Source organism: Rutilus rutilus (assembly GCF_951802725.1).
Source record: "Rutilus rutilus genome assembly, chromosome: 8".
NCBI lineage: Eukaryota > Metazoa > Chordata > Actinopteri > Cypriniformes > Leuciscidae > Rutilus > Rutilus rutilus.
In genome coordinates this window covers 37,497,126-37,516,970 of record NC_140222.1, presented here as the reverse complement: position 1 = coordinate 37,516,970, position 19,845 = coordinate 37,497,126, and the positions used below count along the sequence as shown (strand labels likewise).

At 37.4% G+C, this 19,845-nt stretch overlaps 1 protein-coding gene and 1 long non-coding RNA gene across 2 annotated transcripts in view; both read left to right on the top strand.

Moving 5' to 3' along the window:
• Positions 1-19,845, top strand: part of LOC311295372 — a 383,037-nt gene that overhangs the window by 112,603 nt on the left and 250,589 nt on the right. The window lies entirely within an intron of this gene.
• Positions 2,517-14,155, top strand: LOC311294990 (bactericidal permeability-increasing protein-like). Its single transcript, XM_084416152.1, has 8 exons — positions 2,517-2,612; positions 8,888-9,005; positions 12,095-12,188; positions 12,269-12,382; positions 12,724-12,858; positions 13,123-13,183; positions 13,267-13,318; positions 13,422-14,155. The coding sequence occupies exons 2-8, from the start codon at positions 8,900-8,902 to the stop codon at positions 13,571-13,573; spliced, it is 714 nt and encodes a 237-aa protein (XP_084272278.1). The 5' UTR covers positions 2,517-2,612; positions 8,888-8,899; the 3' UTR covers positions 13,574-14,155.

The following is a 19,845-nucleotide window of genomic DNA, read 5'->3' as shown; positions in this document are numbered from 1 at the left end:
AATAAAAACTCGTTTTCCTGTGTCTCTAATCTATCTTTCCGGACCAATAGATTAGATACAATCACAAATGACTTGTTTTGTGCTTACAATTTAGTTTAAACTGCCCGCATTCTCCACCATAAATATGTAAGATTAATAAGGGAATTAAGATCAATATAACTCAAAGGGGATTGAATTACAGGGAATAAGAACCGAATTATTATGCAAATTATTCAGAATTAATATTTAACACTTTATCAACTATTCGTCCACCGATAAGTTGAGATTAGGGTATTTTATCAATTCTGGACAGAATATTATCCCGTGGCCTACGGTAATAATATCATGAAGTTATGATAACTGATTAATATGAGCAAGGTAGCAAAATCTTTTAGTTTAAGGCAGTAACTTGTAAGCACACAGCACAAGACGCTTGTATGTAAAATCAACCAAGACTTTATTGAACTACTCTAATACACACAAACTCAACTAACAAAAACACACAAACATTCATTCAAACAGTGACAGAGAGTGATGTTATTAACGGAGTGTGAATGGAGTCCCAAATGTCTAGTGTTAGACACTATTTCTTGACCGCAACCTGAGAGAATCAAACTACTAGCACTTCAATCTTAGTTCGTTTTCTTAATAAGATTTGCACCAGTTCACTTCAGCCAGGATTAGGAGAATTGTGTACTTGCGTTTAGATGCTCCTGAGCGCGTGCGTTCCCTGTGACGAAGTTGCTGGAGAGGGAATCTCTTCGGCGCTGATTGGCTGGCAGTCGGTCGATGATGCGTTCTGAGGGACAGCACTCGATGGTGAGTGGTTGGTTGGCTTTGCCGGGTGGCGCTTCGTTCGCGGGATTTCCTGGATTGCGGGTTGCTATGCAACGGAGTTTCCTCTGAGTCTGGAGCGACTCTGAGAGGGGTTTCTTTGACGAAGTTCAGCGAAGGATCTTACGGAAGAGTTGATGAGTTTTGCGTGAGCTCTTGGTGGTTTGAAGAGTATGTAAGCATACACGCTGGACGATGGAAAGGTCAGCAAGAGCAAAAGTCACTGCAAAAGCGAGGCACAAGGCAGGCAAAAAGCAAGGCAAAAAGCAACTCATAGCTGCTTGTCATTGGGTTATAAGCGTGTCCATCTGACCCGTCCTTCCTAGTGCGACAGCCAATCAGATATTGTCTTGGGCGGGACCTACGCCCCGTTCTCCGGTTCTTGCATGTAATTAGCGTAAAGTCCACATGATCACGTGTGCCCAAACTCCTGAGAGTTTAGTTAAACGCTTTAATAAGTAAACTTAATAGTTTAAATATGGTGCATCCTACACACATCTACTTTATATCAAAATTCTAGAAATCATTTACCCATCAAGTAGGTACCAAAATACATATACTTCCCATAGTTGGGGTGGGAGTAAATAAGGATTTAGCTGTGATAAGTGTTTAACACACAAAATTAACTTGAGTAATATAAAGCATACAGACTACAGAGAATACACATGTATGAGGCAACTTCTGGTGTTTAGTTCCTATAGCTGAGGTAGAAAACCTTACAAATAGGCTGTAATGAAAGTTAAACACACAGAAAGAACTCCACAGGTTACATAAAATATACATGATACTTAAGATATATGTGAGGTAAATACTGGTGATCAGTTCAGCTTATTGGAAGCAATTTTGAGACCGTTGTTCGTATTAAACCACAAGTGGGTTAATTTCAGTCTATTGGTTTTGGAGACAAAAAGTCTCTGGAATTTACAACTGCAGAAAGGGGGGTGTCCCCTGGTTGAGGGTTTCTGGTGATTCTGGGCCATAAGAATGCTTTAGCATCCTTCGTTTCCTGATAAGGCTGTGGATTTATGCATTGGGGTCACCACAGGGTTTCTTGGCCATTTGGTCGTAAGTTTGGGGAACAAAGGAATCTTTTCCTGCTGTCCTGGCATCGCTGGTTTGAGATTTGACACGCACAAAAAGGGGAAGGGGGGTGACGTCTCCTTTAGCCATCTCGGCACCATGACTGTGTTTTATGACTTACTAATGGTTCACTAGGGAATCGTTCCGAACTGTGGAATGTGGTGTTGGTTTCATATGACATGGACTGTTCAAGGATAATCCTACAACAGTAACTGCCTTTCAATATGCTATTACTATCAAACTTTTCATTTGCATCTCTTTTCGTTCAGGTTAATACATTTGTCTATTATTTAATACAACTGTTCTTAATGGTTAATCAATGAATCATATGTACATCTATAGATTTCTATAGATATTGATTCTACAGGTATAGTTTCTTATTTGCAATTTCCTATACGGATAACCAAATATAATGAATTATTTTTACATTGTAAACACTATTTTCAAAGTGTGTGTGTGTGTGTTTTGCAATTTGTGAACATAGAGAAGGATAGAGTAGGGGAGACCGGGGACAGTTGCAACATAGGGATGGTTGCAACATGTCATTTTTCTCCAATCAGAAACAAGAATGATGACACTCATACTGAACATGCACAGTTAGACCCCCCCCCCCCCACACACACACACACACACACACACACACACACACACACACCAAAAAGACAGTAGACATATTCAACATCTGCTGCTGCATTAATTGAACAAAACTTGTTTTTGAGGTATGAAAGTAATTTTTTTCATTAGATATATTTTTGTCATACTGTCCTGATATTTTGTATGAATTAATCAAAACTTACTTAGTTTGAATTATTGGTTTGTTGACTTCTAAGTGACATGGTTAGCATGTGTCAAAGTCAGTGTGTCTAGCAGGCATATGATGTTCTGTCATGGCTGATAGGGTTGGGGACGGTTGCAACAAGTAATAAATTGCATGTTTAATAAAAGTTTGTTGCATTGTAAATTGTTCAATTCTTCCTGTCTGACACTGAAATATGGAGAGATTGAATATCATCTGTAACACCTGCACACTGAATCTATGTAGGCCTATGTTCTACACATAAACAAACAAAACTCAATAACTGTTATTTGATAAATATCACTAAATAAATAAATTATAGGCTACAATAATATCATTGAAATAAATAATAATATTATAGTAGGCCTAAAACAGTTAATATTTTCAGAATTCTATGCACATTGAGACAAAAATCTTAAGTTAATTAATGAAATTTAAGGTATTTTTAACATGTTGCAACCATCCCTGGGTTGTGTTGTGCTGGGTCGGGGTCAGTTGCAACATCTGACTTCTTCCATTCAAATAAATACTGTGAACGATATGTCATATATAATCATCTTTAAATGGTATGGGTAATTAGCAGACAGATGCAAGTTTAATATATACAAATTTGGTTGGTCTAGTCCAAATAAGTCTCTGAGTAACTGAGAGAAATGCAAAAAGTGTTGCAACTGTGTTGCAACTCTCCCCTACAAGGGAAAGGAAACAGTCAGTGATATCAGATTAAATACTCTGAACATCAGGTTTTGAAAGAATGACTATCTGCGTTACAAGTGTGATCAGATTTTTGTACTAAGAGTTTTGAAAATGTACACTTTTTTTGGTCCCAATTTATATTAAGTGGCTTTAAGTACTATGTACTTACATTGGAATTAATAATTTGATACAATGGACTTATCGTGTACATGCATGTTTTTACATTGTACTTATATTTTGAAAATACCTGCATGTAATTACAGCTGTAATTAATTTATGTAATTACGTTTGTAATTACACTGTTGACCCTTCCCTAACACCTTAAACCTACCCAATCCACTACACCTGTCCTAACCTTACCCGTATCACACCTCAATAAGTGTTTTACAATACAACCTGAACACAATAAGTACATTGTACTTATTTTTCAATGTAAGTACATAGTACTTAAAGCCACTTAATATAAAGTAAAAAAAAATTTTTTTTTTGAAAATAGTACCAAAGCGAATAATTTTTTTTTATTCTAAGCTATATGGGTCTTTGGGGTACGGAAAAGGATTAGGGCCAAGCAATAAGAAAAAAAATAAAACCATCTCGAGATTAAAGGAGCTGTATGTAAGAAATGTATTTCAATTAATCATAAAATGGCCCTGATATGTCACTAGACATTAAGAAATCATGTTCATTTCAAATACTTATATCACTGACAACAGTAGTCAGGCCAGGATATTGTCATTTAAAAGTGACAGTTGCAGCCCTCAACTGATGTTGATGTTGTCATATTGTGTTGAAGCCCCACCCTCCACCTATATACCAATCACGAAGTCAGTTGTGTTTCAGCATCATGGTTGCCAGCTCTGCTCTAGTTACCACAGCTGCAGCTACAAATGTTTCAGCCTACATTCCTCCTGGATCTTGCAGCCTATCTGGCAACCTCGAGTCAGGGGGGAGGGGGAGGGGATACACAGTAATTTGAAAGTGATTGCAGTACCAGTTTTGGCCACAATCTTACATACAGCTCCTTTAAAGTCATTATAATTCGATATTAAACTCGTTAAATTTCGAGAAAAAAAGTCGAAATACAATCTTGAGAATAAACTCATTAAATATCGAGAATAAAGTTGTTGTGTTTCGAGAAAAAACTCGTTAAATTTCGAGAAAAAAGTCAAAATACAATCTTGAGAATAAACTCATTACATTTCGAGAATAAAGTCGTTGTGTTTCGAGAAAAAACTCGTTAAATTTCGAGAAAAAAAAACTAGAAATACAATCTTGAGAATAAACTCATTAAATTGCGAGAATAAAGTCGTGTTTCGAGAAAAAAACGTGTAACATTTCGATAAAAAAAGTCAAAATAATCGTGAGAATAAACTCATTAAATTTCAAGAAATAAAGTCGTCGTGTTTCGAGAAAAAAAGTCTAAATGAAATGTAGAGAATAACGCATTTGATCAGTGTTCATTGCATAGCCTACTGATATCAACCTCATCGAGGTTTCGTGGTTTCCCAGGATACCATAAGACGCATTATTAATCGTTGTTGGTTGTGTACGCCTCCATCCACAGAATGTAACTACTGTAACCATCTATACAGCAATTAATGGCAATGCCATACGGTTTTAATTTATCATAGCTGTCCATATGCCAGAGTGCATTTGGGCCAGCGCAAGTGTAGCCTACTCTCCTTCGTCGAAATTCCACACCTTGAGGATCAACAAGTTTAATAATGCTATTATGGTATCCTGGGAAACCACGAAACCTCGATGAATTTCATGTTGGACAAAAGCGAGTACATCGCGCAAATTGGACTGATTTTTTCTTCTAAAAAGACCTAGCCGACCTAGACCTAAGAATGTTCTATTCTTTGTTACTGAAAGAAAGTCTAAAATATAGCTTGACTAAGTGATCCAACTCTGCCATCCTCTATCAGTAGGCTATGAACACTGATCGAATGCGTTATTCTCTACATTTAATTTCGACTTTTTTTCTCGAAACACAATGACTTTATTTCTCGAAATTGAATGACCTTATTCTCACGATTATTTCAACTTTTTTTCTCAAAATTTAATGAGTTTTTTTCTCGAAACACAAAGACTTTATTCTCGAAATTTAATGAGTTTATTCTCAAGATTGTATTTTGACTTTTTTCTCGAAACACAACGACTTTATTTCTCGAAATTTAATGAGCTTATTCTCACGATTATTTCGACTTTTTTTCTCGAAATTTAACGAGTTTTTTTCTCTAAACACAACGACTTTATTCTCGAAATGTAATGAGTTTATTCTCAATATTGTATTTTAACTTTTTTATCGAAATTTAACGATTTTTTTCTCGAAACACAACGACTTTATTTCTCGAAATTTAATGAGCTTATTCTCACGATTATTTCGACTTTTTTTCTCGAAATTTAACGAGTTTTTTTCTCGAAACACAAAGACTTTATTCTCGAAATTTAATGAGTTTATTCTCAAGATTGTATTTCGACTTTTTTCTCGAAATTTAACGAGTTTTTTTCTCTAAACACAACGACTTTATTCTCGAAATGTAATGAGTTTATTCTCAATATTGTATTTTAACTTTTTTCTCGAAATTTAACGAGTTTTTTCTCGAAACACAACGACTTCCGCATTGGGGAGACACCACTTGGTTATTTTGTTTCCTGCGTGGCATTTTGAGGATGAGGCCTGCAGCTTATGAGCAGTGTTGTTTTCGTCAACGATGACGATAACGAAATGATTTCGTTGACGCACCTTTTTTTTATGACGATAACGCGACGATGACTAGCTAAAAATGGCTCCAAGGTGACTAAAACATGACGAGACGTTTTCGAGTTTTCGTTGACGAGACGAGATGGAACGAAAATTATTACACGTCTGACGGTTGAATCATCACGTATTTGACACAATAAAGTCTTGTTCCGTTCCGTATTTTTGAGAATTAATTCAGTGCAAATCCATGACAGACACATAGCTTCTAATATGTCAGACTATGAACAAAGACATTTGTAGGCTATGAGAAAAAAAAACCGACGGTGCGGTAGATACTAATTTCTCCCCCTGTTTGTCTATGATCAGCGTAGCTTTTTTAACATCTTGGAACCTCATCAGAGAATGCCCTTTTAATTGGTCGTTTCAGTCATTGTGAGTCACGTATCGTAGCAACGATGACGACAAGTGACAACAGCGGGAAATGTAAAAATGACCTCCGAGCAGCCGGCGAAAAAGAAAAGAGCACAGAAATGTAAAATTGAATGGGATTAAAATACCCGTGGCTGGAATGCGTGAGGGACAATGAATACAAGGCCAATTGTACCATATGCCGTCGCGTTTTTTTTTTTTTCGTTTGTCACGGCGGAGTGTGTGATATTAAGCAGCACGCATCAGGAGATAATCTAATAGTTCTATTGAATAAATTCGCACAGAAGGCTACAGAAAACTGTTGTGTTTATCTTTCTTCAAATGCAGTCTAAGCCGGTGAGTTTTGAATGTTATTGTATTTGTTTAAGTTAAAAATAAAACGTATTATAAACTAAACAAATCCATGGTTCATTGTTGGCAAAATGATCATGATAGCCTTTATATTTCACATCTATGTGGTTCAGTCTTGTATATTGATTAGGCCTACTTTGCTATTCTATAAATATAAAGGCATTAGGCCTAATACGTATAATATGCTATATGAAATATATTTATCTAAATGTATCAATTAGTTTCCACAGTATTCACCAGAAGTAATCATTTCAGGGGTTATTTTTCACAAAAAAAAAATTATGAATTGCAACACTTCCTACAACCTGTCAAACCTAAGCCTATTTCCAATACTTTTTAACCTAAATAAATTGTTAAAGACTTTTTTTTTTTTTTTTTTTACTAAAATTGACTAAAACTTGACTAAAACTTTTTTGTGTTTTCGTCGACTAAAACTTGACTAAAACTATCAAATTTATAAGTGACTAAAATGTGACTAAAACTAAAAAGCATTTTCGTCCAAAAGACTAAAACTAAGACTAAAACTAAAAGTGCTGCCAAAAACAACACTGCTTATGAGAAGGTCCCGGCCTGGGATTTGACCATGTGTTGTATCTTACATTTGTATTAATAAAAGAAAAAGCAGCAGTAACAAACCTGCAGTAGCTCAACTCTCCATCTTTTTATTCTACTCCTTTCCCCTCAACACTCCAGGATAGTAGCGACCCCTAGTGGGCAGAGCATATTAACCCAGCATAACATTTTAAGCCAACACAACATTATGGTTCTGGAAGGGCTGTCCCTGGCTCCCTTCAAACCAATGGACTTTAACTCTGAGAAAATGTTCATGCTCAAAATGGCATTCCTTTTGGAAATTACCCTCCCTCAAGAGAGTAGGAGATTTACAGGCCCTGTCAGTTGCCTCCTCCTGCTTAGAGTTTTCCCCAGTTGCAGTCAAATTCTTCTTACACCTGAGACTGGGGTATGTGCCTAAAGTACCAACTAAAGCTATAGTTTTTCAGGCTTTTCCTCCTCAACATGTGTCAGCAGACCAAGAGAGGCTTCACTTACCTTGCCCTGTGAGGGCTCTTAAAGGGATACTCCACTTTTTTCGGAAATAAGCTCATTTTACATCTCCCCCAGAGTTAAACAGTTGAGTTTTACCGTTTTAGAATCCATTCAGCCGAACTCCGGTTCTGACGGTACCACTTTTAGCATAGCTTAGCACAGATCATTGATTCTGATTAGTCCAGTAGCATTTCTTTCAAAATGACCAAAAAGTTTCAATATTTTTCCTATTTAAAACTTGACTCTTCTGTAGTTAAACCGTGTACTAAGATCGACGGAAAATGAAAAGTTGCGATTTTCTAGGCTGATATGGCTAGGAACTACTCTCATTCCGGCGTAATAATCAAGGAACTGTGTGTCTGTACCATGGGTGCAGCAGGCGTAGTGATATGACGCAGCGCCTGAAAATAGTCCCCAGCTCGGTAACTTCTTCCAACGTGACCGGGACTAAGTTTGTCTAACCTATTAGACCTATTTTCAGGCGCTGCGTCATATCACTACGCCTGCTGCACCCATGGTACAGCCGCACAGTTCCTTGATTATTACGCCGGAATGAGAGTAGTTCCTAGTCATATAGGCTTAGAAAATCGCAACTTTTCATTTTCCGTCGATCTTAGTACACGGTTTAACTACAGAAGAGTCAAGTTTTAAATAGGAAAAATATTGAAACTCTTTGGTCATTTTGAAAGAAATGCTACTGGACTAATCAGAATCAATGATCTGTGCTAAGCTATGCTAAAAGTGGTACCGTCAGACCCGGAGTTCGGCTGAATGGATTCTAAAACGGTAAAACTCAACTGTTTAACTCTGGGGGAGATGTAAAATGAGCTTATTTCCGAAAAAAGTGGAGTATCCCTTTAAGATGTATGTCTGGAAGTCTGGATGTCTGGATGTCTATGTATGGAAGGATCCTGGCAAGGAAAAAATATTATTTTGTCTTACCAAATACCCATGTGTCTCTCTTATAGGTCTGTGAGAAGATGATGTTCTATTGGTGTACTCTAGTGCTGTTGACTCTGGTCCCAGTGGTTACAGGTGACAATACTGGAGTTACAGTCATACTAACCAAGACGGGACTTGATTTAGGTAAGTGTGAGCAAAATATAACTGTGTATATATCTTAAATATAAATATAAGATATTACACATGGTTTATTTAAATAACACAGAACAAGATACGTAACTGTCACGGATTGCTCTGAGACTTTAATAAGATCCAAGCGCAGCTTTATTGGAAAATCCAGAACAAAAACAATCCACAAAAATACAAGAGACAAGGGAGAATGCTCAGACATGCAGTGTGACAACTACAATTGATGAAAAATGACAGCGAGAACACTAGCCGCGTTTCCACTGTCGGGCCAGGGCCGGGCCGTGCTAGTGCGTGCCAGGGCCAGTCGCGTTTCCACTGTCACTTCCGGGGCTTACTCGAGGCCAACGGCCAGGATTTCTGGCCCGTCGAATACCTTGGGCCAAAGCGGGCCAGCTCGGGCTAGAGGAGTGGTTACCAACAGAGGAGGAGTTTACCAGCGCCGGATGATTCTGTCAGCATTAAAGACTTAAAAATAAAATAATTTAAATCGCGTTCATGTTTGAATGCCTTCTGTTTGTGATGCAAAAGACTATGCGCGCTAGCCGTTACCATAGTAAACATAGTAAACGCTTGAAGATACGCATAGTAAAAAAAAAAAACATAGCGAACGCTTGAAGAAATCAGACCAATCTTAAAGGCTATCACATTCATGTTTTTATTTTATCTGTCATAGCCTACGTCTCGTCTCTTTAAACCGGACTATCAAAAAATAAAGTAACTTTTTTTTTTCGGGAGCTTCCTCTGTTTCTCTGACTGAAAATATCTGTATGGGAGTCGAGAGAGTGCTAAAGCTCCTCAGGTCGTATGGCATATATTTGTAGAAATGATCATTTTTTCTAAATGTGATGTAAATATGTCCTGTAACTAAGTTACCAGATAAAGAAACAGACGCGACTGAAAAAGTAAGTGTGTCCTCTTTCTTCTGTGAAATAGACCTAACGGTAATTTATTTCTGAGTGACTAATGTGCAATTTTTACATAAATTAATTCATTATGATCAATGTATCACTTTTTATTGTAAACCTGTGGTAAAACATCGATGCTTGGGTTTTAAATATTCAACTGTGCTAGCTGCTAAACAAACAAACAAACAAAAAAAGCTAGCAAACGGCCGCTTTTATCGTGTTTGTTTTCAACGCTGTTTCCAGTGATTTCTGATTAGTTTTCTTATAAAACTTCCATTTGTTGGTGAAATGATGGGTTAGTGTGACGTTGTCCCAGAGAGGCGTGTTTTAGTGAAGCGCTGTGGAGCTTCTGGCCCGACAGTGGAAACGCATGCCCGGTGCTATTGGCCCGAGGCTATTAGCCCGGCACGGCCCGTTTAAAGCCCTGGCCCGGCCCTGGCCCGACAGTGGAAACGCGGCTATTGTGTAAGTAGACAAACAATGTAATGACAAACAAGTGAATGCATGCAATATTCATGATGAGTCCGGGCAAAGGATTATGTGGACTGAAGTTCATGGCTGAGTGGCAAAGGTCAGAGAAGGAGTGCCCTCTAGTGGTCAACATGGCATGGGCACACCAGCTGGTGACTGTGACAGTAGCGTGTGAGACAGTGAGCTATGCACAAACAATACCGGACCAGATCAAAAGCAGGAACTTATATACACAGTGATGATTAACTAAAAGATGAACAGCTTTGATTATTAGTGTTAGTAGTGTCCATGTTGACTGATCAGAGCTGGGAAACTACAACAAGGAACATCTATGAAGAATGTAAACAAAACAGAAAGTCCAAGAACCTAAAATAAACTGAACATGACTGTAACATATATTATTATCAAATATTGGATTTAATATTGACTTTTGTCAACTTGTTTTCTTTCGTTTAGCACAGGTTTTGTATTTATTTTTGCATTGTATGCCTCCTTTATCTGAGTTTATGCACCTAAATCATTTGGGGGTAATTTGGGCAATACTGAATAAACTGTTAAAATATTCTGTACAATTTATCACACTAGACCACCCATTGAAAATGAATGGGAGAGATAAAAAATAAGATAAACATTTAGTTTTCAGGAGCGTGCCGTGTTTATCATGTTGTTCACATATACACTGTGCTTGCAAAGATACAGCACTTGGGCTACCACTCACACACACACATTCATGTACACAAAAATATTGAATCCAGTATTTGGTGATAATATAGCATAATGAGAGATTTAAAAGTTTTTTTTTTTTTTTTAAACAAACATTAAACATTAAAACACACTAGTGTCATGAACTGCATCCACAATTTTTCTTCAGCTCCCTTTTTACTTAATTCATTGTTCTCCTTGCTTGTGATCTACTTAATTAAAAAAAGTTATATTGATCGGATTTCTGAAGAAGAGTCTTTAAGTTTTTTTTTCTCTACACTTTAACAGCTTCTTTGCATTTGTCATCAAACCATTGAAGCTGTCTGCATTTTGAATTTGAAGACGTTCTTGGAACTGTACTGTTAGCTATTGATATAAGCATTTTTAAATTGCATAATCCTCTCTTTTTACCTTTTTTGTTATGCTTGATTCTTCTCCTCTATTTTAATGGTTATAATAATTGGAAAATGGTCATTTCCACTGCGGTCATGCCATGAGAGGTCTAAGAATATCTAAGGTTGACAGATTGTTAAATCAGTTGCTTGGTATATGTCCTCAAGAAGTTGACACATCATTTAGTAGACATAGAGCATAATTTTCTATAACATCTTCAAATCTTATTCATTTAGTGTTGCCATGGATACTACCCCATATGATGAACATTAAAAGACTATTATGGCTATTAAAATCTCCCATGAGTATAAATGGAGAAGGGAGTTATAGTTTAACTTTGTAAATGAAAACTTTTGTAATAATATTCTAGTTCTATATTCTATTCTATTTTGTGACTTTTGACCTGTGCCTAACATGTGTCTAACTGTGAATAATCTTTATAATATGTAGTTCAATAATCAAAACACTGCATGGACATGCAGATCACATGTAGGCTACACGTTTTCATTGAATAGATCCCTGATGGGTTTGCATCTTTCGTGTCATAAAAATTAAGGAACAGATCCAAAAACCTAATCTTTAAGCAGTACACAATTTTGTTTGTTTTGACAGTTGCAGGTAAGGCTACTGAGATGCTCAAACAGTCCATCCAAGACAAGGATATTCCAGAACAAACCTTTCTCTACGGACAGTATAAATTTACAGGGTGAGACCAGTGTTCCTACAATATCCTCCTGCTAAATAAAATGTATATGTTATATTGAAATGTGCATATTTTCTTGACAGAATGAAGATTCGTATCAATGAACTTAAAGTGGTGCAGGAGCTTGTTCCTACAACTGGAGTCACTTTAACAATTACGAGTGCCGAATTTCAAGTGACTGGAAACCAGGGATCAGAGTTAGTATAATGTTGATATCACAAATTTGCATCAAAGAAATCGTTAGAAAAAAGAATAGTAGTAACAAACTGGTAAACTTCTTCACTCAGTTCTATTTTTAATAAAAACACACCATAAACAGAAACAACAACAACAACAAAAAACAACAACAACAACATTTGTTTGCTAAATTTAACAGATGGAAAAAATAAATTGGTTAATGTGGATATGTCTTTTCAAAGTATCTGAAGCCTGTTCAGAGCAGCCTCAACAAGTCTGTGGAAAAACACATGAGGTTAATACACAGTGAGTTAAATGAGGCTTCTGAAGAGGAAATAATGCCCTGAACTCTATTTCACAGACCGGTGAAAGTGAATACGGATGCACTGGCCATTACTGCCACTGTTGCATTCAAAAGCGATGAAAAAACTGGCCACCTAAAACTCAGCATAGAAAACTGTGAAGCACAAATTGGAACTATCAAAGTCAACACCGGGTAATTTAGGTCAGCTCACCACATCACAAATAGCAGAATAAATTGGTCTATGTGATATTTGCAGATTTAGCTAAATCAGGATTTGTTTGTTCAATAATAAAACAGAAGTTTATCCATTGGGTTGTAAGTTCTGCAAATATCACATAACATTTAAAAATAGACCAATTTATTCTGGTTTATGTTCCCAGAGGATATGTCACAGAATTTTAAACAAATTAGCTTACAGCTTATAAGAACTAACACTTTAAAATATTGTATTTACAGATCGTGGTTACTTAATAAAATTCCCAGAGTTCCCTTTTTGACCTGGTTTCTTCAAAAGCTGGTAGGAAATTACTGAACATTCACTGTTCACAACAGAAACCAAGAGTCTCATTCCATGTCAATATTAACTATCTGCTGTTTCAGGTCTGTTCCAAGATGGAAACCATCCTTAACACCCAGCTGGCAACATTAAATGGTGCTATGAATAAACACTATTAACCACTGACTGCGATGATTACAAAAATTATTTCATGACATTCAAAATAATTGTTCTTTTTGTTGTGACCCTTTAATTTTAGCCAAAGTACTTGAATATACTGGGATGGACTTCTCCATGGAGCCTGCTGTCATCACTAGTGACAGCATTGAGCTAAGTTTTGTAAGCCGGAACGGACGGAAGAAACGGCGACTCCTCGAAGAAACAAAGACTCTCCTGAGAATTAACATTTAAACACTCTCTTGCATAAGTACCAACGCCATCTGATACGAACCACACGAGCAGTTCACACCTCACCCTTACAGTCTCCTCATCACCCATCCCTTCTCTCCTCATGCTGGGATAACCTGAAATCCACCCAAAGATCTATATGGTTTAATATGAACAATTATCATACAACACAATACATGTTTGGTATAATTTGAAAATATCTCAGTAGGACTGGTACAACAGTCTCATCCCCACAGAAGCAAACCAAAAGCTAATAAAGCAAATGCAAATAGTCCTGCCCTCAAAAGGTGTAAACTCATGATTAAATGCAAACTCCCATTGTAAGCACATGTTTCCATTTGAAAGAGGTTTCTGTCTTGGGCTGATTATTTAAAGAGGTGTTGCAAGCGGCTCAGTGTGATTTTGTAGTCAGATCAGTCCGTAATTGGACGCTCAGCATTATATATTTTATCTAATGTCAGGTATGCATCTTTTACTCTTTATCTCTGAGCATTTGATGTTATTGTATTGATTATCTTTGACTTGATTATGTAATTGGCATGATACATTTACCTGACTAATAATAAATTGTTACATTTGGATTTATTCTGACTTACTCTGAAATTATTAACTTAGTTTATGTTGTATCTATTGTTACCGCAAAGCTGCGTCCAGGGTTAACTATACGCAGTGTTGGGCATGTTACTTTAAAAAAGTAATTATTTATAGTTACTTCTCACTAGTAATTGAGCTAGTAACTGAATTATTTATTATAAACTAATTATCTGGGAAAGTAACTATTGATTTTTTTTTAAATGTTCAAATATGTCAAATAACTTGTATGACCCCAATATTAAATATGTTAAATGAATGAAATGGACACTAAATATAATAAATTATTATTATAAAACTTTGTACACTAATCTACACTATTTTACTGTTGCTGTGGGACAATGTGAGAGAGACCTATTAACTTTAATATTAAAATATAATCATTACAATAGTGGAATAACAAAACACAATAGATGGTTTAGAACTTTTAATATTGCACAGATGGCCAACAAATAAGTCTAAAAATAAATGATGCTTCTTAAAGAATAGTACAAGGCGAGCGCGTCGAGTACAAACGCCGCGGTCGTTTACAATGGTGGTGCGCGCGCAGTCTGCGGAGACTCGCGCTGCGGAGCCAGGCGAAAGTATTTAACAAGGCTTGAAACGTCAGGTAAAGCGCACAGGCTCGCAACTGAAGGAATACATATGCATCAAATGCTTTGGTAAAGTCACACAAATTAAACACTGAAGTCTATGTTGCACAAAAATAAACACTGAAGTTTATAATTACTATGTTGTTGTTTTTTTACAGTGGGTAATAATATATCATAGCTTTTAGTTTGTCAGTGTGTTTTGTGGTGTTAGGAATTGTTTTTCTGCGTATTTCCGCACTAACTCAAAACGTGCGTACACCACCTCCTGAGCTGGCGTAGGATTTGAGCGTGCCGTACGCCAACGTCCATATTGATAAATCTCAAATGTCGTTTCTCAATACCAAGTACGCAAAGTTCGGACTTGAGTCCTTGGTAGTTCGGACTGACAAGTTCGACTCAGGAGAACGAACTCCCGAGGACGGGAGGACACAAGTCCGATAATTCTGAAATGGAACAGCGGCGTACTTGATAGTGTCACTCATGCAGCTCGCTCTGGCTACTCCGGTTATCTCTTTATAGGCTATACAAAATATGTTATAAACCACCTTTGCCTCTTTTCATTTTCATTTAAATAAAACTTTAACATAATGGCCACACAAATGTGGTTCAGGCAACGCAATTGATTATCTTAACTGCATATTTACAACAACACGAAATATAAAGCACAACCCTGACTCTTTGTTTTCATTTTAAAAATATGATGAATAAAAACATTATAATATTGATCATTAAAACGAACATTTAGCAAAAAGAGACAGGGTTGTGTCATAGCCTATGTATATACAGTGAAGAGAATGTAGGCAACATGTAGGCTATAATAAAATATTTTATGTTTTAAATATATAAAATAAAATGGCATAACCTTTTTTTTTGTTAAATGTCAGTTTTAATGATCAATAATAGCCATTCTAAAAGTATAAGTAGCCTAAAAGGTATAAGAAGCTATACAATAATAAAGCAAACGATTCAGTCAAACATAAGTCAGCTCTCTAGGCTACATCGTTAAAGTTAAATAGACTAACGTTAAATAGAGTTATGAAACTTCACTTTGCCCTCAGCTAAAACGTTTTGCCAGGGAACAAATTATACATTAATGAGACAAATAAAATAAATAAATCGCCTGTTGGATATACAGAAGACGATTTATATCTCATGTTAAACCACTAGACTAGAGACATCCGAGCCAGCGGCAAGTCAGCAGCAGTAGCCGAGGAAAGATTGTTCTCGGCGGGGTACGAGCGCCGCGCGTCCGATTGCCTGGTTCTCACAACTCCGAAAACGTCAGATAAAATTTTCAAATAGGTGCTATCTTTATAAATAAACCAAAGATTTGAGCTTTAAACAACTACATTCTCGCCTGAAATACTCTTAAAACTACATTTCATGACACAATTATAGCAGTATTTTTAAATTACACGGGGTTTCTCCTCTGCTATTGACGCTTGCTGGTTGGTGTGCGATGCATTCTGGGATACCTGGCTGTCTCGAGTTCGCACAAGTCACCTCTCGATGCATCCTCGGTAAAAGGGGCGGATCAAGAACACATCCGGGGATTCGAACTGTACTTGGCTAGATGTGAACTTTGAATTGGAACAGTACTAGGGCAGCGACTGATGACGTTTCACAAGTCCACAAGAACACAAGTACAGACAAGTTCGCATATTGAGAAACGGCTAAAGTCACCGTGGTTTTGGGTGTACGCCAGGTGTACGCTGGAAATTTGGTGTACGCACTTTTGATAAATGAGGGCCAATGTGTGTGCACTAACTTGGATGGGTTAAATGCAGAGGACAAATTCCAAGTATGGGTTACCATGCTTGGCCTTCACGTGACTTCATGTAATAATTATTACACATTAATATTCATAAAACTTTAACTCTGTATTTAAATTTTTAAACTGCTTGCACAAATTTCACAACCTGGCACACAACTAAGTTATGAGGTTATTGCTGAAATCTACCAAGTGCAATGTGACATGATTTATGGGGATTAAAAAAAAGAGGGTGGATTTTTTTACCAATATAGGGTGGTAGTGTACACACACTGCCGACACACATTTATGTTCAAACACCATGCAGAAGTGAATTTTGCATAATAGGTCCCCTTTAATATTTCAAATTTGCAATGTAACATTAAAATAAGTTTAAAAATGGAAAAACCAGCTCTGAATTTTTTTTTTAATTTCATATTGTTGTTGAACCACAGAAGCACTGTGCAAAAAGGACAAATATCTCCTGACTGAGATGGAATGTAAACGGTATGTCTTTATGTTTGTGAGAGAGGGACTCCCTGTTCAGTGTACATGAAGTGGTTGTTTTGAGAATAGCCAATTTGACTTTGTCTTCTCCTGAAAAGCTGTGGAATGACTCGATCTCGTTTTGTTTTAGTATGTAGTTTTTGCGATGTGATCTGGCATTTAGGGTTGAACAGATACCAGTGGCAGTCTGGTAGGTGATTTTCTTTTGTATAGATGGTGTGCAAATGAGCTGCTATGTTACACCATTTGTATAGATGTTGTGTTCACAGTGTGTGTGTGAGAGAGAGAGAGAGTATTGGACACCATACTTGGCTACATGTCAAGTCTCTTATGGAAGAAAGTTTTATGTGAATATTTTGGAGTTTACTCGGATGTTTATTGTGCATTCTCCTGAATTACTTGAGCATTTGTGTCATTGTGTATTTTTAAAAACATTAATATAAATCAGTCGTGTGATATAGCCAAAGAAATAAGGAGAAAACATTTAGTATATTTTGTACAACTGTACAGTAATGAATCAGTTATTACCCAGAGCTTTTGTGTTCGGTGAATATAATGTGTCTTTAATGTTGTGTACAGTATATTTAGAGTGCCTCTTCAGATTACTTTGTATTCATTTTTACATTAACTTTGCTTTTATGTGCATTTTTTTCAGTTGGTGTGTGTATGGTTTTTCTATGGTTTACCATAATTTATATCAGTACATCTGGTGGGTTGTGACCAAAACTGTGTTTCCCTGCTAATACTATATAATATTTGTCCCAGTGTGCCATGTGTTTAAATCTTCTGCTGTTTTTTTTTTTTTTTTTTTTTTTGAAAATCTTTATATTTTCCTATGCAGTCTGTGTTTATATATATATATATATATATATATATATATATATATATATATATATATATTCATTGTAGTTATAGAATCTGTCTGTCTCTATTCAAACTATTCTCACTTTTAACAAAACTAAAAAAGTCCAGGTGGAGATGGGTGCTGCATTCTAGTTAACTGAACTTTACAAGTTTGAGATTGTTGTCGGCATGCTACTCTTCAACCCCTGAAACAGTCAGAGTTAAACATTTCAACACTCAAGTTCCTATATATGAGCAATTAGCCTATACTCTTTATCTTCAACCACTGGTGAAAACAGATAAAAAAAAAAAATTTAAGCTCACAAATTTATGGCTCATATATTGAAATGTCTCAGTGATGACAAAAGAATGACTTCTCACACTAAATCTTTTATTCTGAATGATGACAAGCTTACAACAGACAACTCACCACTCTAACACTTTTTTAAAAAGAGAAATTAACCCCTTAGGTTCTGTAGAATGAACGGCAAAGTAAGAACTATAGTAAGACTGTGACAAAACACGCAAGTCGATCACATGAAGTACTACTGACTGTCGCCATCATCCTCCTATCCAAATCCGGTACACGACATCAGAAATATTGAGCAATACCATGCATGGGCCACACCAGTGACTAAAAAGCTTTGGAGAGTGACCCTTCCTCTTGGGGACCTAAGCCCAAACTTGTTTCCCGGGCACAAAGTCATTGTCATCATTATTGACGTTATATGCAGGCTGCCATGGTCTCCTGTTGGTCATTGATTACTTGAATGACTACTTGTCTCATTACCACCACAAGTAATCCATACTTGGATACTCCTGATATCTCTTGTTCAAGAGGAGCCCTAACACTGACTCCATCGGTGTTCAAAGTTCCCAGCCAAATATGAGGACAGCCAGTGTGCAGCATTTGGACCCCTAGAACACTGTCCAATAGGACCACAGGACAAGAGGTAGGAGACGGTCCTAGTTACGCTGGCGTTCACTAGTCAGGATAGCCAGCTGGTTGGCATAGTGCGGATAAAACCGCTCCACTAGGCCATCGCTTTGTGGATGGGAGGGGAGGAGTGCAGGACTTAATTATTCCAAGGAGCCAACAGACTTCCCCAAAATTGCATCCCTGGACACTGTGAATTTCCTCTGAATCAGCATCTTGGCTGATCAGGTACCACATAGTGTGACCACATAGTGAAGTAGACCATTTTGTCTAAAACATAGCAGTTCCCAGCCTCTGAAATTGAAAGGGCCCAAGAATATTGACTAAGGTGTTGGATGTTGGAGATTTTGAACTGCTCCATCAGAGCCCCCACAAGGTCCCGCTGCAGAGTGGCATGTGGTCACTGCATGGGACCTTTTCAGGCTGCATCGCTGCAATGGTCATGGAGCTCCACATCCTGACAACACCCTGCCCAATGGAACTGAATTCTTAGCCATTTCAAGGTCTTTGCCATGGCCAGTTCACACTGAGCCGTGGACCAACTGTAGGATCCAGCATCTAAATGTGTGAGACAACAGAAGCTGCGTGCTGTTATCTCCGTCCACTCTGGTCCCTGCCCAGCCACCAGCTACTCTCATCAGGGTAGGGCCGTCTCCTGTAGCTGCTGCAATTCATGCCATTCCAGGAGTGCCCAGTCGCCATCTTCCTCGGCGACCTGCTGCACCATCTTCTCTATCGCTGCTTGCTCCCATTCCTTCAGCCTTTGGCAATAACAGCAGTGTCACCTCACAATGGCAATGGGTCATTTGGTTCCGTGCTGTATTTTGAAGGTGTAATCGTGAAGCACCTCCAGCCATCAGGCCACCTGACCCTCTGGGTTTCTTAACAGCCAGGTAGTGGAAGCATGGTCAGTGAGTCTGTAGCCGGAAACTTCTTCCGTAAAGGTATGGCCTGGAAATGGTGGAGCACCAACAGCCCCCGGCAAGTGACACACCTCCTCTCAGCTTTATTGAAAGCCTGACTGTTGTACATGATAACGTACCTCTATTGTCAC